The sequence below is a fragment of the Pan paniscus genome, chromosome 5 (genome assembly GCF_029289425.2).
Source record: "Pan paniscus chromosome 5, NHGRI_mPanPan1-v2.0_pri, whole genome shotgun sequence".
NCBI classification, from domain to species: Eukaryota; Metazoa; Chordata; class Mammalia; order Primates; family Hominidae; genus Pan; species Pan paniscus.
The window spans coordinates 46498609-46524330 of record NC_073254.2 but is presented as its reverse complement, the minus strand read 5'-3'; the positions used below and the strand labels follow the sequence as shown (position 1 = coordinate 46524330).

The following is a 25722-nucleotide window of genomic DNA, read 5'->3' as shown; positions in this document are numbered from 1 at the left end:
AGTCATAGCCTTGGCTATTTCATATGTCCCCTAGTCATAGGCTTCTCCCTCCTTTTCCCCACGACGTGAGCACATCCCCCAGGGACCCTGCCATCCTCTCTGTGTCCCTTTTTCTCAGCTGCAGAGGAAGAGACCCCCAGCCCAACAGAACCCAGCACTGAGGCCCCGGAGCCCCCTGAGGAGCCGCTCCTGGGGGAGCTGACAGTGACAGGATCCTCCCCTGACTCGCTGAGCCTCTCCTGGACCGTCCCCCAGGGCCGCTTCGACTCCTTCACCGTGCAGTACAAGGACAGGGACGGGCGGCCCCAGGTGGTGCGTGTTGGGGGCGAGGAGAGCGAGGTCACCGTTGGGGGCCTGGAGCCTGGGCGCAAATACAAGATGCACCTGTACGGCCTCCACGAGGGCCGGCGCATGGGCCCGGTGTCCACCGTGGGTGTGACTGGTGAGTAGTGCTTGGAGTCTCAGGGGGTAACCACCTTTCCCTCATGGGTACCTGGTTTACTGCTGTGCCCTTTCACCAAGCCCTGTGGGTCCAGACTTGTCTCCTGTGTCCTGCCCTCCCTCTGTGCCCTGTGGCTGTGGCCTATGCTAGCGGTTTGCTTGTTCACTTTGGCGTGGCCTCCCTCTAATGGTCAACCACTGATAACCTCCAAGAGTGAAATATGTCAGGCACACACCAAGCCTGACTTACGAGAATTTTCCTTTCTTTCCATCTTAATAACAGCATTCTTTGTTATAACCACATACACAAATGCACACAAGAGAAACAATCCAACGTCAAACCACGTTGGGATGACTAAATAATTTAGGCAACATCTATAAAAAGAGCTATTATGCCGCCACTGAAATGTTTTAACATAAGACCCTTACTTTATAATGTTACATTGAAAAAAGAGAGCCTAGGCTGGGCACAGTGGCTCACGCCTGTAATCCCAGCACTTTGGGAGGCCGAGGCGGGCTGATCACCTGAGGTCAGGAGTTCCAGACCAGTCTAGCCAACATGGTGAAACCCCATCTCTACTAAAACTACAAAAATTAGCCAAGCATGGTGGCACATGCCTGTAATCCCAGTTACTTGGGAGGTGGAGGCACGAGAATTGCTTGAACCCGGGAGGCAGAAGTTGCAGTGAGCCGAGATCACCACTGCACTCCAGCCTGGCAGATACAGCCAAACTCAGTCTCAAAAAAGAAGAAAAAGGAGCCCAAATTTTTGTAAGGATGCTAATCACAACCATTTGAAAGTAACAGGCATGGCAAGAAGACTGGAAAGAAACACATCCCACGGGTTGCCTGATTTGTTAGATAGAATAGAATGTTCCAGCACATTTTTTTCTGTATTATTCTATTCTGCATAGTCCAAATTTTCTTAAATGGCAAACATTTCTTTTACAATCAGGGAAAGGGAAAAGAGAAAATATATAATGTCTTCTCCTTCTTTACACTCCATCTGTCCTACTCCTCTATCACTCTTGCGGCTTATTTCATTTATTTCCTTCTTTTTTTTTTGAGATGAAGTTTCGCTCTTGTCGCCCAGGCTGGAGTGCAATGGCGTGATCTCGGCTCACTACAACCTCTGCCTCCTGGATTCAAGCGATTCTCCTGCCTCAGCCTCCCGAGTAGCTGGGATTACAGGCATGTGCCACCACATCTGGCTAATTTTGTATTTTTAGTAGAGAGGGAGTTTCTCCATGTTGGTCAGGCTGCTCAAACTCCTGACCTCAGGTGATCTGCCCGCCTCAGCCTCCCAAAGTGCTGGGATTACAGGCATGAGCCACTGCGCCCAGCCAGACTTATTTCATTTCTAAATATGAGGAAGTGCAAAATTTCTAGTCCATAAGAAATTGGAGGGGTGGAGATCATGAGGTTAATTGAATTCCAAATGTTCAGTCAGGCTGCCTTTTCTAAGTCATCCTCAGGCAGGTTGTTATGCCTGGCTTAGAGTATTTTTCGAGAATTCCTACCGATGGGGAAGAATCAGCCCTGCTGAGAGGCGGTCTCTTGCAGGGCAGGTCGCCACCTCTGTGGCACCAAGTGAGGTGCGAGCTCATCTCCCAAAGGCCATCCAGACAGAGGAAGCACTCTCACTCAGCATCCCCGATTCCTGGGGGAGAGGCCTCATTTCCATATGCATGTTCAGAGGACCATCTGAGTGTTGGGAAACAGGGGGAATAGGGAAATTATTGGAAAATGAACATTAGAAAAATTCATACTCTGGGGGTAAGCTGTCCTGGTCCACGTTCAGTTTTGTGTTCCTATCTCCACTGTGGGGAACCACAGAACTGACAGAGGACAGGCTGAGGGACCCACCCCTGCCCCTCCTGTTCCATCTGTATTGCTGCCCCACCCCCACCCCACACTCAATTATTAATTGTTGTAGCCCAGAATTTCTTTCTTTCTTTTTCTTTTCTTTTTTTTTTTTTTTCTGAGACTGTCTCACTCTGTTGCCCAGGCTGGAGTGCAGTGGTGTGATCTCAGCTCACTGCAACCTCTGCCTCCCAGGTTCAAGTGATTGTCCTGCCTCAGCCTCCTGAGTAGCTGGGATTACAGGTGCATGCCACCACGCCTGGCTAATTTTTGTATTTTCAGTAGAGACCGGGTTTCATGATATTGGCCAAGCTAGACTCGAATTCCCAACCTCAGGTGATCCACCCGCCTCGGCCTCCCAAAATGCTAGGATTACAGGCGTGAACCACTGCTCCCAGCCCAGAATTTCTTTTTTAGCCCACGTTTTTCTAGTGAAAATAATACAGCAACATTATGTGGAAAGCTTGAAAAACAGAAAACAAGAATCTCATAGTCCTACTTTCTCCCCCAGCTGCCGGCATTAATAACAATGTGTGTAGTGCACATTCCCTTCCTGTATTTTGCACGCAGAGCGTGTTTTAAAGTTGCAATCAGTGTTCATAAAGTTCTTGGCTCTTCCTTTTTTGTACACAAGTACATTGTAATCATTCACCTCGCGGCTACACAACCAGCATTCATCATCGTTTCAATGGTTATTTGATGCGTTGCGGTGAAAGCACTATAACAAAATTAATCATCTTCTATGGGTCATTTGTGTTCCTGACACATCTGCTGTCATGAATAACCCCATCGTGAGTTCTTCCATGCTATAACTTTTTCCTGCTTTAATAATTTTCTTAGGACAGATGCCCAGAACTGGGATTATTGGGTCAAAGGAAATGAGAATTACTTTGGCTCCTGATACTATGTCTCAGTTGCCTTCTGGAGGTTTCTAACAGTGCAGCTCTGCCAGCAGTACAGGCCGGGGGCTCAGGGATACCTCACCGGCTCTTATTCCAAGAGTCACTGAATGGCGAACACAAAGCTGCCCCAGCCCTCAGCCTGCTCTGGAGGGGCGCATTTGATGTATGACCTCTGTTGACAGCACCAGCAAAGCAAGTCGCCCTTAAACCCTTAAACTCTGTATCCCCCTATATTACCTTTCAGCCCCACAAGAGGATGTGGACGAGACCCCCAGCCCTACAGAACCAGGCACAGAGGCCCCAGAGCCCCCCGAGGAGCCTCTCCTGGGGGAGCTGACAGTGACAGGATCCTCCCCTGACTCGCTGAGCCTTTCCTGGACCGTCGCCCAGGGCCGCTTTGACTCCTTCACCGTGCAGTACAAGGACAGGGACGGGCGGCCCCAGGTGGTGCGTGTTGGGGGCCAGGAGAGTGAGGTCACTGTGAGGGGCCTGGAGCCTGGGCGCAAGTACAAGATGCACCTGTACGGCCTCCACGAGGGGCAGCGCCTGGGCCCGGTGTCTGCCGTGGGCATCACAGGTGAGTGAGTGTGGGTGGGGCAGGGGTGGAAGACAGCCCTAGAAAATGTGCCCTTCTCTACCATTTTCCTATACATATTTCTGTCTTGATGGGGCTCACAGTGAAAGGAATATAGCAACATTATGGAAAGACATGTCATGGAGAGACAGGCTGCAATCCAGCAAATGAAGCAAAGGCGGGTGAGCATGTGATAGGGAGGCCCAGGGCTCAGGTCAGGACCAGACAGGGACGCCTAAGTCACCCTGCCCATGGGTACCCAGGGGACAGCCAGGACCTGAGACCAGGCATGCCTTAGCTTGGTGACAGCTTTAAAGAGAAGGTGAAGTGTGTCAGATAATCATAGCTGGTGCAAAGGCCAGGAGGCTAGAAAGAGCATGGCACATGAGAGGCACTGAGGATTGAGTGGGGTGTCCTTTGCGGTGAGTATCTCATCCTGAAGTGTGGGAGCAGAGGAGGGGACCACTCACCAGGCCTGGGGTCTCCCAGGGATGAGGATGTGGTTGCCCAGGTCTGTGTTGAGATGGCCCCAGCAGCTGTGCCTGTGTGAAGCTCATCCATGGGGGCTGAAGATGGGGATGGGGTGGCAGGGAGCCTGGAGGCAGGGAGGCCAGTAGGCAGTTGGTGGCCCTGGTGAGAGGTGACAGTGGCTCAAACTACGACTGGGGACTGGAGGTGGGGGAGGAAGGTATCCAGGGGAATTCAGGGTAAAGATGCTCTGAGGCTGCTGGCAGCTGGTGAGGAGCTGGATCCAGGAACACACCCCAGGCTCTGGCCTTGGGAGGAGTGTGCTGAGCTTGTTGCGGAGCAAAGACAGAAGCCCAGTGAACAAAAGATGGCGAAGAGACCCCAGTGCTGGGAGGCCAGGGGTGCAGAGGCCAAGTGGAGCTGTGCTCAAAAGAGAGGTGGTGCTGGAGGGACAGGGAGAGGTGGCCTGGGTGTTGGGAGGTGGGGGTGAGGTGGGGGCCGAGGGCAGGGAGGTCAGGGTGAGGGATAGGAAAGGCCGCAGGAGAGGAGAGGAAGAAGAGCTGTGCCGGAGGCACCGTGGGCAGCATCGTCCTGCTCTTGGGCACTTTGTGTTTTGTGACACATCCTTTCTATGCTGAACTGAGGAGCCAGGGACCTCACTCTCCCCACACGTGTCTGTCCAGCTCCAGAGGATGAAGCCGAGACCACCCAAGCAGTGCCTACCATGACCCCTGAGCCCCCCATCAAGCCTCGCCTGGGGGAGCTGACCGTGACAGATGCCACCCCCGACTCCCTCAGCCTGTCCTGGACGGTTCCCGAGGGCCAGTTTGACCACTTCCTGGTCCAGTACAGGAATGGGGATGGGCAGCCCAAGGCGGTGCGGGTGCCAGGGCACGAGGACGGGGTCACCATCTCAGGCCTGGAGCCAGACCACAAGTACAAGATGAACCTGTACGGCTTCCACGGTGGCCAGCGCTTGGGCCCCGTGTCTGCCATTGGGGTGACAGGTGAGTGGATGATAGGAGCCCCAGGGTGGGAGCCGTGGGAGGGTCACCCTCTTGCTCTTTGGTGATGACTGGTGGGGAATGGGACAGGGGTCCGGTCAGCACCACAGACCTGCTTGTGGCTGGGGCTCCCCTTGGGCTTTCCTCTGAGGCTGACCCCTGGCTCCTCCTGAGCAGGGAGGGGCCATCAGGAGTTTTGCTGTGCTGGTGACTGTCCCAGGTCCCCTACAGCTGACCCTGGAACTTGTCATGTGTGTTAGCTGTCAGTTGAGCAGGACCACCCGGCCCCAAGAATGGGCTTTTCTGAAATGACCTCACATACCCAGTAGTGGCCGTGGTTTCTCCCTCCTTCCCTTGAAGACCTGAGCACATCCCCCAGGGACCTGGCATCCTCTCTATATCTCCTTTTCTCAGCTGCAGAGGAAGAGACCCCCAGCCCCACGGAACCCAGCACTGAGGCCCCGGAGCCCCCTGAGGAGCCGCTCCTGGGGGAGCTGACAGTGACAGGATCCTCCCCTGACTCGCTGAGCCTCTCCTGGACCGTCCCCCAGGGCCACTTCGACTCCTTCACCATGCAGTACAAGGACAGGGACGGGCGGCCCCAGGTGGTGCGTGTCAGGGGCGAGGAGAGCGAGGTCACCGTGGGGGGCCTGGAGCCTGGGCACAAATACAAGATGCACCTGTACGGCCTCCACGAGGGGCGGCGTGTGGGCCCGGTGTCCACCATGGGTGTGACAGGTGAGTGTTTGTGAGTGAGGCAGAGTGGGGAAGATGGCCCTAGAAGATGTTGCTTTCTCTGCAACTTCATGAAAACAAAAATATTCTCACCAGCCGGGCTTCTTTTGCACGTTTCCATGCTTGGGGATCTTGCTAAGAGGCAGATTGGGGTTCAACAGGTTTGGGCTAGGGCCAGAGATTCTGCATTTCCAACAAGGAATGATGCGGATGCTGCTGGCCCATGATCACGCCCCTTGAGTAGCAAAGTTCTTCATGACAAAGGAATTGGACCCTCTTTTGAAATCTGTTGAAGAGAATTTTTCTGCATCCCTGATTCCTGGTAGTGTGCTTTCTCTGTGGAGTTGACTGGGGGCCATGAAGGAAGACAGAAGGCAGTGAGGGGCAGCGCGTCGACTGCACACTCTGGAAGCCCACTATTGGAATAGGAATAGGAACAGACCTTTCCCTCCAATGGGCCAATTTGTTTCTTCAGCAAAGAATTCCTTGCCCTGATCCGGGCACTGTAATTTTAGGGTATCAATGTCCTCTGGCCAACGACCTCCAGAAACTCACCTAAAATTGAACGGATGGAATTATGCTCCATGCAGTGCAGGAGGACTGTGGGGTGACTTAGGAAGAGGCTTTAGAAAGAGATTGTTAAGGAACTGGGCTTGTGTTTGGTGTTTTAGGAAAGCATTTAAGGAAGCAAGGTTTTGCTCTGTATTAGACACTGTCAGGAAGAAGGGATAACCCTATTACCGGGCATCTCGCTAAGTCTTATCTTTGGGGAGGTCAACTAGAGCAAGGCCAAAGCTGCCATTGGTAAAGAAGCAGCTATCACTCAGATTAGCTGGATGGGTGATGTTTGGTTATTTTTGTGCTTTGGAAAATGTTAGAGTTCATCCTTACTGAGACATGATCACAGACTGGCCTTGTTCTTGTCTTGATCCATCCTACTGACAAATGGCCTAGTCTGATGTTGATGTTCCATGAAATTGTCTGTTCAACTGGACCACGCCAAGACCAGACTGTGCCAGGCCAGCCCCAAGCAGCCATGGCCTGGCAGAGGGAAAGGGCAGCTCATGGGTGTCAGGGCTGCTTTTTTCTTTCATAGGCGGAAGCTGGAAAGTGACACACACAAGTTCATGTTTTCATGGGGCTCACAGTTGTGGGCACAAGCAGAAAACCGGAAAGTAAGCAAAGAAGGATGAGCATGTGGAGCCCAGGAGCCAAGCCAGGATTGGGAAGGGACAGTGAAGTCCCTCTGCCCACAAGTACCCAGGGGACAGCCAGGACCTGAGGCCAGGCAGGCCTTAGCTTGATGACAGCTTTGGAGAGGAAGTGAAGCATGTCAAATCATCACAGCTAGTGCAAAGGCCAGGAGGCTAGAAAGAGCATGGTGTGTGAGAGACACTGAGGATTGAGTGGGGTGTCCTTTGCAGTTGGTGGATCATCCTGAAGTGTGGGAGCAGAGGAGGGGACCACTCACCAGGCCTGGGGTCTCCCAGGGATGAGGATGTGGTTGCCCAGGTCTGTGCTGAGATGGCCCCAGCAGCTGTGCCTGTGTGAAGTTCATCCGTGGGAGCTAAAGATGGGGATGGGGTGGCAGGGAGCCTGGAGGCAGGGAGGCCAGTAGGCAGTTGGTGGCCCTGGTGAGAGGTGACAGTGGCTCAAACTAGGATTGGGGACTGGAGGTGGGGGAGGAAGGTATCCAGGGAAACTCTCTGAGGCTGCTGGCAGCTGGTGAGGGGCTGGGTCCAGGAGCACGCCCCAAGTTCTGGCCTCGGGAGGAGTGTGCTGAGCTTGTTGCGGAGCAAAGACAGAAGCCCAGTGAACAAAAGATGGCGAGGAGACCCCAGTGCAGGGAGGCTAAGGGTGCAGAGGCCGAGTGGGGCTGTGCTCAAAAGAGAGGTGGTGCTGGAGGGACAGGGAGAGGTGGCCTGGGTGTTGGGAGGTGGGGGTGAGGTGGAGGCCGAGGGCAGGGGGGTCAGGGTGAGGGATAGGAAAGGCCGCAGGAGAGGAGAGGATGAAGAGCTGTGCTGGAGGTGTTGTGGGCAGCATCGTCCTGCTCTTGGGCACTTGGTGTTTTGTGACACATCCTTTCTATGCTGAACTGAGAACCCAGGGACCTCACTGTCCCCACACGTGTCTGTCCAGCTCCAGAGGATGAAGCAGAGACCACCCAAGCAGTGCCCACCACAACCCCTGAGCCCCCCATCAAGCCTCGCCTCGAGGAGCTGACCGTGACAGATGCCACCCCTGACTCCCTCAGCCTGTCCTGGACGGTCCCCGAGGGCCAGTTTGACCACTTCCTGGTCCAGTACAGGAATGGGGATGGGCAGCCCAAGGCGGTGCGGGTGCTGGGGCACGAGGACGGGGTCACCATCTCAGGCCTGGAGCCAGACCACAAGTACAAGATGAACCTGTACGGCTTCCACGGTGGCCAGCGCGTGGGCCCCATCTCTGTCATTGGGGTGACGGGTGAGTGTACGATGGGAGCCCCAGAGTGGGGCCTGTGGGAGGGTCTCCCTTTCTCTGGTGATGGGTGAACTGGCCCAGGAAGCCCCTCTGCTCTTGGCTGAGCCATGGTACTTTTTTGTCTTTCCCCACTTCCCTGAGGACTGACAGGTCTTCCTGGGTGGAGAAGGGCCCTGTGAGCTCTGTTGGTGGCTGTCCCAAGTTCCCCAGCACTGACCTCAGAGCTTGTCATGTGTGTTGACTGTAAACTGAGCAAGACCACCCAGCTCCAAAGATGGGCCTCTCCAAGCTGACCTCAGGACCCCCACTCATGGCCACAGCTTCTCTCTCCTTCCTCACAAGACCCAAGGACATCCCCCAGGGAAGCTGCCTCACCTTCTCTGTCCCCTCTTCTCAGCTGCAGAGGAAGAAACTCCCGCCCCCACAGAACCCAGCACGGAGGCCCCGGAGCCCCCTGAGGAGCCGCTCCTGGGGGAGCTGACAGTGACAGGATCCTCCCCTGACTCGCTGAGCCTCTCCTGGACCATCCCCCAGGGCCGCTTCGACTCCTTCACCGTGCAGTACAAGGACAGGGACGGGTGGCCCCAGGTGGTGCGTGTTGGGGGCGAGGAGAACGAGGTCACCGTGGGGGGCCTGGAGCCTGGGCGCAAATACAAGATGCACCTGTACGGCCTCCACGAGGGGCAGCGCGTGGGCCCAGTGTCCGCTGTGGGTGTGACAGGTGAGTAAGTGTGAGTGAGGGGAGGTGGGGAAGATGGCCCTGGAAGACACTGCTGTCTCTCCAGTCTTCGTGAAAACATACTCTGAAGAGTATTCCTTCCTTTGTGTATCCAAATGCCTGGAGATTTTTGTTAAAAAGCAGATTTGGATTCAGCAGGTTTGGCCTAGGGCAAGAGACCATGCATTTCTTTCTTTTTCTTTCTTTCTTTTTTTTTTTTTTTGAGATAGAGTCTCGCTTTGTCACCCAGGCTGGAGTACAGTGGCTCAATCTCGGCTCACTGCAACCTCCGCCTCCTGGGTTTAAGTGATTCTCCTACCTCAGCCTCCTGAGTAACTGGGACCACAGGCGTGCGCCACCACGCCCAGCTAATTTTTTCATATTTTTAGTAGAGATGGGTTTCACCGTGTTAGCCAGGATGGTCTCAATCTCCTGACCTCGTGATCTGCCCTCCTCGGCCTCCCAAAGTGCTGGGATCATAGGCGTGAGCCACGGCGCCCAGCCGACCATCCATTTCTAACAAGATTCTCATCTATCTTGATGCCACTGGTCCAAGGAACACACTTGTTTTGTTGGTTTTTATTGTAGTAAAGTACACTTGACGTAATTCGCCATTCTAATCGCTTTCTAGTATGCAGTCCAGCATGAAGTCCACTCACATTGCTGTGGACTGTCACCCTCCACTTCCAGAACTCCTCTTCCCACACTGAAACTTCCTACCCACTAGACACGAACTCCCATTCTCCCCTTGCCCCAGCCCCTGGCAACACCATTCTACTCTCTGTCTCTATGAATTTGACTCTAGGTACCTCATTTAAGTGCAATCATACAATATTTGTCTTTTTTGAATGGTTCATTTCATTAAATACAATGTCTTTAAGGTTCATCTATGTCGTAGCATCAGTCAGAATTTCCTTTTTATTTTCTGTGGCAATGGGGGTCTCGGTATGTTGCCCAGGCTGGTCTCAAACTCCTGGCCTCAAGCGAGTCTCCCACCTTGACCTCCCAAAGTGCTGGGATTATAGGCAAGAGCCACTGCACCTGGCCAGAACTTCCTTCCTTTTCAGGCTGAATAATGTTTCGTTTTACATATACAGACCACACTTTGCTCATCCTTTCATCCATTGATGGACACCTGGGTTGCTTCCACCTCTTAGCTATCAAGAATAATGCTGCTATGAGTATTTATGTGCAAATCACAGAACACCTTTGTAGCAAAGCTCCTCCCAGTAACAGATTTGGAAACTCTCTTAGAATTTGTTGAAGCGAATTTTTCTTGCATTCATGAATCCTCACAGAGGTTAGGCTCAGAGTTAGGGTTCCTGTCCTAATGGGAAAAGTTCCTGTCCTGATGGGGCTAACGTCATGGGGTACAGGCTGTGGACCAGTAAGAAAGCAAAGGCGGGTGAGCATGTGACAGGAAGCCCAGAGCCAGGCAGGAATACCTAAACCACCCTACCTGTGGATACTCAGGGGACAGTCAGGATCTGAGGCCAGGCAGGCCTTAGCTTGGTGACAGCTTTAGAGAGAAGGTGAAGCGTGTCAGATCAGCACAGGTGGTGCAAAGGCCAGGAGGCTAGAAAGAGCATGGTGTGTGAGAAGTACTGAGGATTGAGTGGGGTGTCCTTTGCAGTGAATAGATAGTCCTGAAGTGTGGGAGCAGAGGAGGCCTGGGATCTCCCAGGGATGAGGATGTGATTGCCCAGGTCTGTGCTGAGATGGCCCCAGCAGCTGTGCCTGTGTGAAGCTCATCTGTGGGGGCTAAAGATGGGGATGGGGTGGCAGGGAGCCTAGAGGCAGGGAAGCCAATAGGCAGTTGGTGGCCCTGGTGAGAGGTGACAGTGGCTCAAACTAGGATCGGGGACTGGAGGTTGGGGAGGAAGGTATCCAGGGAAACTTGAGGGAGAGGTACTCTGAGGCTGCTGGCAGCTGGTGAGGGGCTGGGTCCAGGAACACACCCCAGGCTCTGGCCTCGGGAGGAGTGTGCTGAGCTTGTTGCGAAGCAAAGACAGAAGCCCAGTGAACAAAAGATGGCGAGGAGACCCCAGTGCTGGGAGGCTAAGGGTGCAGAGGCCGAGTGGAGCTGTGCTCAAAAGAGAGGCGGTGCTGGAGGGACAGGGAGAGGTGGCCTGGGTGTTGGGAGGTGGGGGTGAGGTGGGGGCCGAGGGCAGGGAGGTCAGGGTGAGGGATAGGAAAGGCTGCAGGAGAGGAGAGGAAGAAGAGCTGTGCTGGAGGGGCTGTGGGCAGCATCGTCCTGCTCTTGGGCACTTTGTGTTTTGTGACACATCCTTTCTATGCTGAACTGAGGAGCCAGGGACCTCACTCTCCCCACACGTGTCTGTCCAGCTCCAGAGGATGAAGCCGAGACCACCCAAGCAGTGCCCACCACAACCCCTGAGCCCCCCATCAAGCCTCGCCTGGGGGAGCTGACCGTGACAGATGCCACCCCCGACTCCCTCAGCCTGTCCTGGACGGTTCCCGAGGGCCAGTTTGACCACTTCCTGGTCCAGTACAGGAATGGGGATGGGCAGCCCAAGGCGGTGCGGGTGCCGGGGCACGAGGACGGGGTCACCATCTCAGGCCTGGAGCCAGACCACAAGTACAAGATGAACCTGTACGGCTTCCACGGTGGCCAGCGCATGGGCCCTGTGTCTGCCATTGGGGTGACGGGTGAGTGAATGATGGGAGCCCCAGGGTGGGAGCTGTGGGAGGGCCACCTCTTGCTCTTTGGTGATGACTGGTGGGGAATGGGACAGGGGTGTGGTCAGCACCACAGAACTGCTTGTGGCTGGGGCTGGGACTCCCCTTGGGCCTTCCTATGTGGTTGACCCCTGGCTCCCCCTGAGCAGGGAGGGGCCATCAGGAGTTTTGCTGTGCTGGTGGCTGTGCCAGGTCCCCCACAGCTGACCCTGGAACTTGTTATGTGTGTTAGCTGTCAGCTGAGCAGGACCACCCAGCCCCAAGAATGGGCTTCTCTGAAATGACCTCAGGTCCCCCAGTCATAGCCTTGGCTTCTCCCTCCTTTTCCCCAGGACCCAAGGACATCCCCCTCACTCTCTCTCCCTCCTTCTCCGCTGCAGAGGAAGAGACCCCCAGCCCAACAGAACCCAGCACTGAGGCCCCAGAGGCCCCTGAGGAGCCGCTCCTGGGGGAGTTGACAGTGACAGGATCCTCCCCTGACTCGCTGAGCCTCTCCTGGACTGTCCCCCAGGGCCGCTTCGACTCCTTCACCGTGCAGTACAAGGACAGGGACGGGCGGCCCCAGGCGGTGCGTGTCAGGGGCGAGGAGAGCGAGGTCACCATGGGGGGCCTGGAGCCCGGGCACAAATACAAGATGCATCTGTACGGCCTCCACGAGGGGCAGCGCGTGGGCCCAGTGTCCACCATGGGCATCACGGGTGAGTGGGGGGACAGGCCCTCGTCCCCAGGTTTACCTCTGCAGCCCCCTTGTGTTTCTCCTTTGGATCTTGGCACCTCTTATGACTGGGCCTCTAGGTTTCTGTCTTTTCTCCTATGTTGCTAATGATCCTGCCTCATCCTTGGATTCATGGAGACTGTGTGGAGTCAGATGGGCAGGTAGTCCATGCCCTGTTTGTTGTAGCTTCCTTCTCCCATCGTGATCTGGAACCTCCAGGTTGCTCGTGTGCTCATTTGTTAGTCTTCAGGCTCCCTTAAGGAGTATTTTAATGGCTCAGAAAGTGCTTCAGATCCAGCTGCCCAGATCTGCATGTGCCTTCGAATGTAGTGATTGTGCGACTTTGCAGGCGTTTCCTAACCTTGTGCTTCAGATTCCTGCAAAGTTGGGGTGGTGATAATAATGGCACCTACTTCATATGTTGTGTGAGGGTTAAATGCACCACTGTTTGTGAGCTGCTTACAGCAATGCAGGGCACAGATTCTAAAACAAGCGTTTTAGAGGAGGCCGCTAAGAAATGCTCACTCCAGTCCTGGGAGAGCACTGCCTCCCTTGCGCAGGGTCCTGCCTCCTGACCCATGGGCCTGCTCTGCTCTTTTCAGCGCCCCTGCCCACACCACTGCCGGTGGAGCCCCGCCTGGGGGAGCTGGCGGTGGCGGCCGTGACCTCGGACTCAGTGGGCCTCTCATGGACGGTGGCCCAGGGCCCCTTTGACTCCTTCCTGGTGCAGTACAGGGACGCGCAGGGGCAGCCCCAGGCAGTGCCTGTGAGCGGAGACCTCCGAGCGGTCGCTGTCTCGGGGCTGGACCCGGCCCGCAAGTACAAGTTCCTGCTCTTTGGACTCCAGAATGGGAAACGCCACGGCCCAGTCCCTGTGGAGGCCAGGACCGGTGAGTGAGGGCTGGACGCCTCCCGCGGCCAGAGCCTTCGCCCCCTTGTGGCACCAGTTGGAATTTCACGTTTCTGTGCCCCACACTCCAGTCCTCAGCACCCACTGATTTATTGGGTCCAGGAAAACCCAGGCCCTGAGCTCTCCTCTCCCACTCACACTCATCCCTCTCCCTACTTTCCCTGCACCCCAGGGGACACTTGCTTTCTTGTCTGGCTCCTCTTTTATTCCTACTCCTGGCCCAGTCACCCTCCCATTCCTGGGACCGGCTCACAGAGCCATAGCAGCCCAGGAAGCTCCGTGGCCCCTTTGCCTCCATCCCACTCTCCATGCACCTCACTGTCTTTTCCAGCCCCAGACACCAAACCGTCTCCCCGCCTGGGGGAGCTGACTGTGACAGATGCGACCCCTGACTCCGTGGGCCTCTCGTGGACGGTCCCTGAGGGCGAATTCGACTCCTTCGTGGTCCAGTACAAGGATAAGGATGGTCGGCTCCAGGTGGTGCCGGTGGCAGCCAACCAGCGGGAGGTCACAGTCCAGGGCCTGGAGCCCAGTAGGAAATACAGGTTCCTGCTCTATGGTCTGTCAGGCAGGAAGCGACTGGGCCCCATCTCTGCTGACAGCACCACAGGTGAGTCCCAGTCCAGCCTCCACCTTTTCCAGAGCTGCCTCTCATCCGAGCCCTCAGAGCTGGCCCTGCAGCCTTCCCGTGAGATTCCCTCTATCAGCCCTGACACAACCATCTTAACTCCGAAAGTGAGTCCCTCTGTGTGTCAGGCACAGTTCTGAAGCATATGCATTACTTCCTTTCATTTGCTGACTGCTGAGGAAATAAAAGGGACACGGGCTTTGGGGCCAGCAGATCTGTGTTCCAGTTCCAGTCCTAGCCTTTGCCAGGGTGACCATGGACAAGCCGCTTCATCCCCGGGACCTCGGTGTCCTCACCTGCATAATGCTGGGAATGGCGCTGGACTCAGTAGTGGTTCCCATCCTCCTCCCTCCTCCCTGACTCGGAGGGGAGGGGTGGAAGAAAAGGGAGGGCTTGGCTACGGAAAGACGATGGAAAAACCTGGTGTCACTGTGCCTATGACTCAGCTCCCTGAGGAAGGGGTGTGGTGGGTCACCGACCCTCACCCCACTCCCAGGACCATGAGTCACTATGCCCAGAGGAGGACAGAGCAGCCGGCCAGTCTGGGCCTGGGTCCCTGGGACTCCGTAATTCTCTTCCCAAACCCTCACTGTGGGGACGGGGTACAGACCCCCACCCATCGGCCCCAGCCCCACCCGGGCAAGCCTCTGCTCTGCCCTCTGTTCTCTCAGCTAATCCCCTGTCTTCTCCCTGCCCCACCCTGGCTGCCCCGGCCCAGTGGGGTCAGTGTGGGGCTGGGGAAGCAGGAGGCACGGATGTTCAGGCTGATGGCCACAAGGGGACAAGGGGGAGATCACAGCCTGACAGTGATGGGAGCCGTGCATTGGCCGGCTGCCCAGACCAGCTCTCGATGTTTGGGGTGTCTCCGTGACAACCCAGAGACCTCCAGGGAGTCTCTCTCAGCTCTGGCCTCATTCCTGCTCAGGGGCTGGGGGTCAGGGTAAACAAAGGCCCTCTCTGCACCCCAGCCACCCATCCCTCGGGAGATGATCTGTAATGAATTTGGCGCACCCTCGATCACAGCAGGGAAGGGGCGGGGCAGGAAGGAGTTTGGGCAGCAGCCTCCAGAGGAGGAGGGGGCTGTTCTCCCTCATTTCTGTGGGGCATGGCGGGAGCAGGCCTGTGTGTCTCCTCAAGGAGCTGTCCCTGGGGCTACACTGGAGGTACCCTTTCCCAGAACCTCACACCTCCGGGAGGCTGCCAGGGCTTAGGCAAAGGCAGCATGTGACTAAGAGCTTTCCCTCCTCCCTCTGCACAGCTCCCCTGGAGAAGGAGCTACCTCCCCACCTGGGGGAACTGACCGTAGCTGAGGAGACCTCCAGCAATCTGCGCCTGTCCTGGACGGTGGCCCAGGGCCCCTTTGACTCCTTCGTGGTCCAGTACAGGGACACGGACGGGCAGCCCAGGGCAGTGCCTGTGGCCGCAGACCAGCGCACAGTCACCGTAGAGGACCTGAAGCCTGGCAAGAAATACAAGTTTCTGCTCTACGGGCTCCTCGGGGGAAAGCGCCTGGGCCCAGTCTCTGCCCTGGGAATGACAGGTGAGGCTGCTGTGCCTGGCTATAGCAAGCCAGCTTGTGTGGGTTTCCATGTGCATTTGGGCTGAAGACAAAGATGACTGCAGGAGTGGGAAGGCCGGAGTGGGGCGCCCTGGTCTGTCCCCAGGAAGGAGGAGGAGTCTGCAGCCCTGTGGGCTTCAACATCCATCAAGGAGTCCAGAGCAGGAGCCAGGCCAGGTGGGAGGGAAAGGCCCTGGCAGGGGCTCTCTAATCTCCCAGCCCCAACTCTGCCCCATCACTGCCGCTGCTCCTCATTACTCACTGGGGCTGCTGTCGCCTCCCCGAAGGGTGGCCTTGTCCAGATAGCGGCAAACCTCCCTGCCATGGATGAGTCAGGAGCATTTTCTTAAGAGGAACATCACTGGAAAACAAAATGAGCGGGGACACAGAAACCAACAGCAGTGGCTGCATTTGTGGTACAGGCTCCTCTTCCAGAGCTCGCTGATGCCCACCTCAGACAGGCCTGACCACGGCACGGCTGGTGGGATTTGCCAGTCACCTCAACCAGCCAGTTCCACCCTCAGCTTCTCTCAGAAGGGAGCACCACACTCCTCAAGCTCAGTGAATGTATCCCGGCATGGGTGGGGCCAGAGCCTGTGATATCTCGAGGTGGGCTCGGCAGGACACCGGGGTGTGGAAGGGGGAAGCGAGCACCTGACTCAGACAGCGCGGGAGCTCGCAGGAGTCACGAGGCCACAGCGACTTCATTGTCTGACTGGGCCTGGACCTGTAAACTTCCCACCTCAGCCTTGGGCCAAGCCTGGAAGATAAAAATGGAGCACCCCATGGCGCCCCTCACTCAGATTCTCCCCTGGGCTTCTCCCACGCAGCCCCAGAAGAGGACACACCAGCCCCAGAGGCCCCTGAGCCTCCTGAAGAGCCCCGCCTAGGAGTGCTGACCGTGACCGACACAACCCCAGACTCCATGCGCCTCTCGTGGAGCGTGGCCCAGGGCCCCTTTGATTCCTTCGTGGTCCAGTATGAGGACACGAACGGGCAGCCCCAGGCCTTGCTCGTGGACGGCGACCAGAGCAAGATCCTCATCTCAGGCCTGGAGCCCAGCACCCCCTACAGGTTCCTCCTCTATGGCCTCCATGAAGGGAAGCGCCTGGGGCCCCTCTCAGCTGAGGGCACCACAGGTACCACCAGGCGTCTCCGGCCTCTAGTCTAGGACTCAGAAGGGAGAAACGGGGGCTCAGAAGTGGTGATCGCAGGGAAAGAGCGTGAGGCGGGTACCAGGGAGAGAGGATGGATGGGCTGGATGCGAGTGGCCTTTAGCTCTGCCCCACAGGACCCCCCTGTGGCTGCAAGTCCCTGGTTACAGATAGAGAAACAGGGGCAGGGAGGGGGGTGGAAGGGACGTGCTCTGGGTCACCAAGCTGGTGTGCTTCTGTCTCCAATCCCTTCTCCCCCACCCACTCCGTGCAGGGCCGGCCCCTGCTGGTCAGACCTCAGCAGAGTCAAGGCCCCGCCTGTCCCAGCTGTCTGTGACTGACGTGACCACCAGTTCACTGAGGCTCAACTGGGAGGCCCCACCTGGGGCCTTCGACTCCTTCCTGCTCCGCTTTGGGGTTCCATCACCAAGCACTCTGGAGCCGCATCCGCGTCCACTGCTGCAGCGCGAGCTGATGGTGCCGGGGACACGGCACTCGGCCGTGCTCCGAGACCTGCGTTCCGGGACTCTGTACAGCCTGACACTGTATGGGTTGCGAGGACCCCACAAGGCCGACAGCATCCAGGGCACCGCCCGCACCCTCAGCCCAGGTAAGGACCCACACACACTCTGCCCCAAAGTGGGGGTCTTTGTACTTCACGGGGGGACCTAGTGCCTCAGCCAGCGGTGGGGGTGGGCGAGTTGGTGGTGGGCCTGGAGGAATCTGCAGAGCGACTTCCATTCCTGGGGACTAGAGGAAAAGGGGTGGTGAGCCTGTGCTGGAGCAGAGGCGAGGGGGGGACTCGTAGGGAGGAGCCTCCCTGCCCCTGCCTGCATCATTGTTCCTTGACCCCTCTGCAGTTCTGGAGAGCCCCCGTGACCTCCAATTCAGTGAAATCAGGGAGACCTCAGCCAAGGTCAACTGGATGCCCCCACCATCCCGGGCGGACAGCTTCAAAGTCTCCTACCAGCTGGCGGACGGAGGTGGTGCCTTTGCCATGTGCTCATCGCCTCGCATTTCCTCTCCCGCCTGCACTCTGCCCACCCTCCAGCCGCCCTGCGGTTCCCTGGGTAACCCTCAATCCCCAATGTTTTCAGGGGAGCCTCAGAGTGTGCAGGTGGACGGCCGGGCCCGGACCCAGAAACTCCAGGGGCTGATCCCAGGTGCTCGCTACGAGGTGACCGTGGTCTCCGTCCGAGGCTTTGAGGAGAGTGAGCCTCTCACAGGCTTCCTCACCACGGGTGAGATGGACTGGGACCCGGGGCAAGAGGTGGGAGCCAAGAAAACGGCATGGGTCGGAGTTGAGAGAGAACGAGGAGGGTGAAAGGGAGGTGGTGGAGGCTCCGATTGCGGACGGGAGGCCAGTGGAGTCTGGGGAGGCACGGAGTAGAGAGAGCAGCGGGGACCCCTCTGAGCCCCTCCCCTTCCCCCAGTTCCTGACGGTCCCACGCAGTTGCGTGCACTGAACTTGACCGAGGGATTCGCCGTGCTGCACTGGAAGCCCCCCCAGAATCCTGTAGACACCTATGACGTCCAGGTCACAGCCCCTGGGGGTGAGCAGGGCTGAGGCCTCTGGAGGGGACTTGTTCAGGGTGGGGATTGCAGGGGGGAGGCTGGACTCTGGCCGAGGATGGAGGGAGCAGGCCTTGATGCCCCTCTCTACACTCCCAGCCCCGCCTCTGCAGGCCGAGACCCCAGGCAGCGCGGTGGACTACCCCCTGCATGACCTTGTCCTCCACACCAACTACACCGCCACTGTGCGTGGCCTGCGGGGCCCCAACCTCACTTCCCCAGCCACCATCACCTTCACCACAGGTAGGGTCTGTGGGGTGTGTGGGACAGGGAGAGGAGGTAGAGGGAGCCAGGTTGGGCCTCATCCCCATCTCCTCTTCCTGCTTTCCCTCCTAGGGCTAGAGGCCCCTCGGGACTTGGAGGCTGAAGAAGTGACCCCCCGCACCGCCCTGCTCACTTGGACTGAGCCCCAAGTCCGGCCCACAGGCTACCTGCTCAGCTTCGACACCCTTGGTGGACAGACCCAGGTGCCCCAGCCACACTGACCAACTCCCCTCCCTGGGTGATTCCAGGAGGTGCTGCCTCTGGCCCTCCTGGAGGGTCTCCACCTCCCTCTCCCCTGACCCCCCCTTGTCTGTCCCACAGGAGATCCTGCTCCCAGGAGGGATCACATCTCACCAGCTCCTCGGCCTCTTTCCCTCCACCTCCTACAATGCACGGCTCCAGGCCATGTGGGGCCAGAGCCTCCTGCCGCCCGTGTCCACCTCTTTCACCACGGGTACCTGGACGCACGGGCCCGGGGCCGGGGGCTGGGTGGGCAGTCAGGGCCTAAGGCTTGGAAAAGGACTGGCCCCTGCTCTCCTCTCCCAGGTGGGCTGCAGATCCCCTTCCCCAGGGACTGCGGGGAGGAGATGCAGAACGCAGCCGGTGCCTCCAGGACCAGCACCATCTTCCTCAACGGCAACCGCGAGCGGCCCCTGAACGTGTTTTGCGACATGGAGACTGATGGGGGCGGCTGGCTGGTGGGTGGCATTGGGAAGCCCAGGGGTCTGTGCAGGGCAGGGGGCTGTTGCCCCGGGAGCCAGAGGCTGATGGTGCCCCCACTTGCTTCCCAGGTGTTCCAGCGCCGCATGGATGGACAGACAGACTTCTGGAGGGACTGGGAGGACTATGCCCATGGTTTTGGGAACATCTCTGGAGAGTTCTGGCTGGGTCAGTGCCTCACAGGGACTGGGGAACTACGGTGGGGATGGGGGCCCTGTGGACACCAGGACCCTGATGAGGGCACATATCCCACCCCCAGGCAATGAGGCCCTGCACAGCCTGACACAGGCAGGTGACTACTCCATGCGCGTGGACCTGCGGGCTGGGGACGAGGCTGTGTTCGCCCAGTACGACTCCTTCCGCGTAGACTCGGCTGCGGAGTACTACCGCCTCCACTTGGAGGGCTACCACGGCAGCGCAGGTAAGCAGAGGCTGCGAGGCTGGGAGGGTGAGGCTGGGAGGGGAGGCCCTCATGGCTCCTTCCTCCACCCTGCCCAGGGGACTCCATGAGCTACCACAGCGGCAGTGTCTTCTCTGCCCGTGATCGGGACCCCAACAACTTGCTCATCTCCTGCGCTGTCTCCTACCGAGGGGCCTGGTGGTACAGGAACTGCCACTACGCCAACCTCAACGGGCTCTACGGGAGCACAGTGGACCATCAGGTGAGGGGTGGGGAGGCGGCTCAGAGTTGGGGTGGCTGGGGCTCGGCCTGCCTAGGTTTCAGCCCCACAGTGTAACAGGCAAGGGACTGAGCGGCTGGGTGAAATGGAACAATCATGCCAGCCTCGCAGAGGGAGCTGGAGTTGATTTATTGGCTGGAAAGGACCAGCTCAGGATTAAGCCTCAATCCTCTGCGGCAGAGGGTCAGGAGGGGAGCTCTGCGGGGAGGTTGGTTGAGTGCCGGGAGCCACCTCCTTAAGGGGAACGGGAAGAGCAGATGGGACATCCGGCTTTGACTCTCTCTTGACAACCCCTTTCCCAGGGAGTGAGCTGGTACCACTGGAAGGGCTTCGAGTTCTCGGTGCCCTTCACGGAAATGAAGCTGAGACCAAGAAACTTTCGCTCCCCAGCGGGGGGAGGCTGAGCTGCTGCCCACCTCTCTCGCACCCCAGTATGACTGCCGAGCACTGAGGGGTCGCCCCGAGAGAAGAGCCAGGGTCCTTCACCACCCAGCCGCTGGAGGAAGCCTTCTCTGCCAGCGATCTCGCAGCACTGTGTTTACAGGGGGGAGGGGAGGGGTTCGTATGGGAGCAATAAAGGAGAAACTGAGGTACCCGGCTGGCATCGGTCCTGCCCCATCACTGGCTCTGGCCCGGGCTGTGGGCCCCCATCCCCCGGGGCTGCAGCCGCACTTGGAAAGGCTGCATCTTGAGGATGACACTGCAGTGGGGCAGGGGCTGCAGGGAGGGCAGGGCGTCCCCGGAGGGCAGCAGCGTGAAGGCCTGCAGCAGTCGGGTCAGCACCACGAAGAGCTCCAGGCGCGCCAGCGGCTCGCCCAGGCACACGCGGGCACCGCAGCCGAAGGCCAGAGCTCTGGAGTTCTTGCCTGGCTCCAGGAAGCGATCTGCGGGCGGGTGGACAGGTGGGTGGGGAGGTGTTCAGCCACAGCGGGGACCAGCCTCCACCACATTTTCACGGCAGGCCCCCGGCCCCCCACATACCAGGCCAGAACTCATGTGGCCTCTCCCAGACCGTCTCATCCAGGTGGGCGCCTTGGAGGTTCGGAATGATGACTGTGCCCTCAGGGATGTCGTAGCCGGAGATGCTGAAGGGGGCCGGAGTTAGAGGCTGGCCAGGACCTCCCTGGGCTCGGGCTTTCCTCACTCATCCCCAACCCTCGGGAGTCACCTGCTGGGCCGTGTGGTGCGGTGGGGCAAGGCTAAGGGCACAACGGGCCGCAGGCGCAGCACCTCGGCGATGGTGGCATTGAGCAAGGGCAGCCGTGCACGGTCCTTGTAGGGGACCCGGGAGCTGGAGGCACCAGGGCCCAGTTCGTGGTCTAGCTCCTCCTGCAGTCGCTGCTGAATCTGGGGAATGATCAGGTGGAGTCCTGCCCCAGCAGCCCACAGCTGCCCAGCCTCCAGCCGCTCCCTCAGCAACCCAGTGAGCCTGAGTGCCGGTGAGGCAAGCACAGCCCCAGCCGCACAGTGCTCAGAGCTGAGTGAGGGTGCCCACTGCCCTGGCCAGGTTGCTGGGAAGGAGCCTTTTGCTTGTCTCCAGGACGCACCTCAGGGTGGTGAAGCAAAAAAACCACGGCCCAGGAGAGGGTGTTTGCTGTGGTCTCAGTGCCACCGATCAGGAGGTCCACTGCAGCCATGTGCACGTGCCCTTCCAGGAGCTGTCCAGAGCCCTCTTCCATGCTCGGCTGTGCCACCCCTTGGAGCATGTAGTCCATCATGTCCCTCCACTGGCCTGCCACCAGGCTCGCCTGCAGAGGGTGAAAGAAGCGGGCTGAGCGGCTGGCCTGGGGAGAGGAGTACAGAGTGGCAACAGGCCCATAACTGGGGTATGCAAAACAACCCGCCTCGTAGCAATGCTGAGGCCAGTAGCATCACTGGCTGTGGGCCGAGGGGAGGCCGTCCACACACAGTCCCCACCTTGTGCTGCCTCAGCTGCTTCTCCACGATGTGGTCCCTCTTCTCTATGGCCTGCTTCAGCCTCCGGAGACCTGGATTGGGGAAGAACTGCGGCAGGAAACATGAGAATGCAGCTGTGGGAAGGAGCCTCTCCCTCCACCCCAGCCTCTCCCCCACAACCCAGGGGTGTCTAAGCTCCAGGTCCTCACCCTGAGAAAGGGAATCACGTCCACAATTTGGATGGACCAGTGGCTCCAGGTTTTTAACACCTCCTGGATACATTTGTAATAGGCAGGCATTAAGTTGTCCTCCTGCCAGAAAAGGAGGGAGTACTTTCAGTTCAGGACAAGGAGAGGCTCAGGGAGGGGCTGGGGGTGGGCCTGAGGGGCTGTGAGGCACCTTGATCTTGTCTCCGAAGGTGAGGTAACAGATGATGCTGCAGGTAAGGAGAGAGAATTCCTCCTCAATGGCCACAGGGGTGCCGGGCTGGGCTCTCATACGCTGTGGAGAAAGAGCGTGAGTTCAGCAGGCCGCTGTGCAGCGGGCAGGGCGGGGGCTACTGTGAGAGGCGAGGCTGACCTGAGGTGGCCTCAGGAGCCCAGCCTTACCTCGCAGAACTCCTGGGTCAGCTGCTCCACCACTGGCTCCATGGAGTCACGGATGCCCAGCAGCAGGGCTGAGCGGGTGAGCTTCTTGTGGGCTTTCCAGAGCAGGGAGTAGTCTCCCAAGGACAGGTCCGGGTAGTTCTTAGACACCAGCTTGTCTGCAGGAGGAGTTGGGGGCTGGAGGGTGGGAACTGATGAAGGCAGCCGAGGGCCTGACCTTCCTCGGCCTCCCCAACCCCTGCTTCCTCCCCACCAGATATGCCCCCCCCCAAGAGCTTCCAGGGACCTGGATTGGGGATGCCCCAAAGGTGGCTCACACTTGAGGCTGAGGTGGGAGGATCATTTGAGACTAGGAATTTAAGACCAGCCTGGGCAGCATAGCAAGACCCCATCTCTTAAAAAAAATTTTTTTTAAGAAAGAAAAAATGCCCCTGGCCCTTACAGGTAAGTGGCTCAGGTCTGCCAGCAAAGTCTGCCCACTTTTTGACCATGGCTTCCTCAATGGTCCTCTTGGAGTTCAGCACCACCACATCTGGGAGACAGCCAAAGCAGCGTCAGCGGAGAGAGGACCCTCTCCGTCACCTCCGCCCCCTCCTATGGTGAGGGCCAGAGCGAGATCAGCCTCTCACCTTGCAGCCCAAGGTGGAGCCTGTAGATGGGCCCGAATTTCTGAGTCAGGCCAAGCAGATAGATGGGGAGGTCAGGCTGCAGCAGGTGCAAGAAGCCCAGGGCAAGAGGCGGGAGGTGGAGGCTCCGGAGCTTCCACCAGTTCCACAGCAGGCGGGCGCCAGCCAGCAGGGGCAGCAGCAGCAGCAGGCCCAGGAGCAGCATGGCGAGACGCCCGTCAGGGCCCTGAGGTGCCACTTATAGCTCAAGAGCCCCGGCCATCCCTCCTGCTGTGTAGACTGTTTTGGGGCCTCCCTTGACCCCACCTTCAGGTACCCTCCCACCGACCCGCCCACAGAGTGGCCCTTTTCTGGAATGACACCAGTCTCATTGGCCTTGGGACATCCGTATTTCAAAAAAATTGATCACCCATCAAGAAGCAAGGAAGGGAAATGCAACCCTGACCTTTTTCCTGCATCCAGAGTCAGCTTTCTGGTTCCACATCAACTGTGCAGGCAATAGTGTCCGCCCCCACCTGGGCCCTCTCCCTCTGCCACCCCACCGTGGGCCAGTTTACTGGCATGATGTTTGTCTCAGAGAGAAAATGGCAGTCCCTGCCTAATAGGCCTTCCTGAACCGCCTGAAGAACAAAATGTGATTTGTGTGGGTTGTTTGTTAGTTTAAGCTACAGATAGAGTAATACAGTTTAAGCCTGGTTTGCCTGGGGCATTCCAGTATATACAGGTATCCCAGTGTGATTGTTATTAGTGCCTCCTTTCACTCACAAAAGTGCCCAGAAGACAAAGGAGGAGGTGGTTTCCCGCTGCGGAGTAATAGCATGTACCAGACACTGCTCTAAGTGCTTTGCGGGCACTCACTCAACTCTTCACAGCCATGCTCTATATGCAACACGGGTATTGTTCCCATGTTGTGGAGGGCAGGATTCCAGCCTGGAAATCTAGCTGTCGAATGTGTACCTCTAGCCACCAGGAGCACCTTTCTTTGGTTGAAAGGAAAACAGCCCACCTTGAGCTGGTTTGAGATAAAAAGTAAGAATTGGGGAATTTCACAGAACTCAGGAAAAAGAAGCAGAGGAGGGGACCCCACTGGTCTTAGAAAGCCAAGGATAGGGAACAGAAAAAGCCCCGGAGACGGGCGGTTTCCTCGCTCTGTTCCTCTCTCCTCTTTCTTCTCTCTGCAGTCAAGTTTCTTGTGTTTCCAGGCACAGGCAGAACATGACTGCCCTCAGGACTAGAGTCCACAGGTTCTACTCCAGCCAGGGAAAGTATGGATTCCCAGCACAACTGGGCATGCCCCCCTCAAAGTCCAAAGTCCCCAGGAAGGGGCTGGATAGCCACAGCTGGATCAGGATCAAGGGTCCAGCCCTGTTTGGGGAACTGAAGCCATAAGGGGTGGGGGTCCCACTGGACTGACACTCAGAGACCACTTTTGTGGGTAAGGAGGCAGTTTGGGGGTTTGGGAAGAGGCCATGCCAAAGAGGAGTGGCAGGGTTCAGTGAGAGGCCAGGGCCTCCTGGATGGTACGTGAGAGGTCAGAGGCGACCCAGCCCCATACCTTCCCCCCCATTTCTGGCTCTGTGCCAGACCCTTGGACCAGTGGGGGTCTCTCTCCCCTCAGAGCTTTTCCAGACTGTGCTACTGCAGAGCCAGAGTCAAGACCCTGGCTGTGCCACCCACTACATTGGCGAGTTCGCTGCTGCTGAATCCATGATCAGGACTGAGAGGGAGAAAACAGGATTGGGATTTCTGGGGTTGGGCAATGACAGCTACTGCCTTCTTCGTGGTTGACCTCCCAGACCGGGCCATGTCTTGCTGCAACTGAATCCCTGGCTCCAGAAAATGGGCTTATGCCACCACCATGCTGAGCAGCTACTGGGAGAAAGATCTGATGAGCAACCATAGGGCCATACATGCAAGAGCCTCAGGAAACCTCTGTCACAGTGGGAAAGGCCCAAACTTCTCAAAGTTACGTGGGATAAGACAGCGCTCATCGGAAAGGAGCGCACCTGGAAGGCTGACGTGCTTACTACTTGTCTCACCATCTCCATCTCTTCCACCACTTCCAAATCCAAACTCCGAGTGTGGTCAATTACATGCAATGTCCCCAAAGGTACCCTGTCCTGCCCCCGGCCTCTGGGCCTTTGTATATTCTCCTTCTGCCCCAGATGCCCTCATCTACCCCTGCTCTTTGCCTGGCTCCTTCTCAGTCTTCAGAGCCCCACTTGGAGGCCACCTGCTCCAGGAGGCCTTCCCTGTCCCTGCCTGGCAATGCCCCTGACTTGGTTAGATGCCCCACAGGACCACACTGCTCCCTGACATCACATCTTTCACAGAGGGTGGGGACTGCCCGTCCTCTTATCTGTCTCCCCAGCGATGAGCCCTGGAGTGAGCAGCTGTATCTCTGGCACCTGGCACAGGGCATGGCATGAAGTGAAAGATTCCCGAATTTCTGTCGAATGACTGGATGGCAGGCTGCTGAACTGTCATGACCTCTACGGAAACTGATCTCACCAAACTTCTTTGGACAGA

General features: G+C 57.7%; 2 protein-coding genes across 6 annotated transcripts in view; one reads left to right on the top strand and one right to left on the bottom strand.

Moving 5' to 3' along the window:
• The window catches only part of LOC100992963 (tenascin-X), a 68281-nt gene extending 47622 nt beyond the window's left edge, over positions 1 to 20659 (top strand). For 3 of the 5 annotated variants that reach the window (XM_063605246.1, XM_063605248.1, XM_063605249.1), the window contains 24 exons: positions 119 to 442; positions 3451 to 3783; positions 4932 to 5255; positions 5667 to 5990; positions 8127 to 8450; positions 8845 to 9168; positions 11512 to 11835; positions 12198 to 12563; positions 13183 to 13470; positions 13822 to 14100; positions 15377 to 15658; positions 16507 to 16815; positions 17105 to 17440; positions 17691 to 17813; positions 17928 to 18071; positions 18264 to 18383; positions 18502 to 18645; positions 18739 to 18869; positions 18988 to 19120; positions 19213 to 19364; positions 19458 to 19554; positions 19646 to 19807; positions 19885 to 20048; positions 20369 to 20659. In XM_063605246.1, coding sequence (XP_063461316.1) covers positions 119 to 442; positions 3451 to 3783; positions 4932 to 5255; positions 5667 to 5990; positions 8127 to 8450; positions 8845 to 9168; positions 11512 to 11835; positions 12198 to 12563; positions 13183 to 13470; positions 13822 to 14100; positions 15377 to 15658; positions 16507 to 16815; positions 17105 to 17440; positions 17691 to 17813; positions 17928 to 18071; positions 18264 to 18383; positions 18502 to 18645; positions 18739 to 18869; positions 18988 to 19120; positions 19213 to 19364; positions 19458 to 19554; positions 19646 to 19807; positions 19885 to 20048; positions 20369 to 20470 — 5609 coding nt within the window. In that variant the 3' untranslated portion in view covers positions 20471 to 20659. The remainder of the gene's footprint in view (positions 1 to 118; positions 443 to 3450; positions 3784 to 4931; positions 5256 to 5666; positions 5991 to 8126; positions 8451 to 8844; positions 9169 to 11511; positions 11836 to 12197; positions 12564 to 13182; positions 13471 to 13821; positions 14101 to 15376; positions 15659 to 16506; positions 16816 to 17104; positions 17441 to 17690; positions 17814 to 17927; positions 18072 to 18263; positions 18384 to 18501; positions 18646 to 18738; positions 18870 to 18987; positions 19121 to 19212; positions 19365 to 19457; positions 19555 to 19645; positions 19808 to 19884; positions 20049 to 20368) is intronic. The other 2 variants (XM_063605247.1, XM_063605250.1) reach the window with 1 other exon arrangement.
• Positions 20660 to 20681: 22 nt separating this feature from the next.
• Positions 20682 to 25673, bottom strand: LOC117980569 (steroid 21-hydroxylase). The gene is made up of 10 exons (XM_034961796.3): positions 23197 to 25673; positions 23010 to 23099; positions 22571 to 22725; positions 22362 to 22463; positions 22172 to 22273; positions 21984 to 22070; positions 21614 to 21814; positions 21235 to 21413; positions 21048 to 21151; positions 20682 to 20950 (listed from the first exon to the last, which is right to left on the bottom strand). Exons 1-10 carry the CDS (start codon positions 23396 to 23398, stop codon positions 20685 to 20687), a joined length of 1488 nt encoding a protein of 495 aa, XP_034817687.2. The 5' UTR covers positions 23399 to 25673; the 3' UTR covers positions 20682 to 20684.
• Positions 25674 to 25722: the final 49 nt, after the last annotated feature.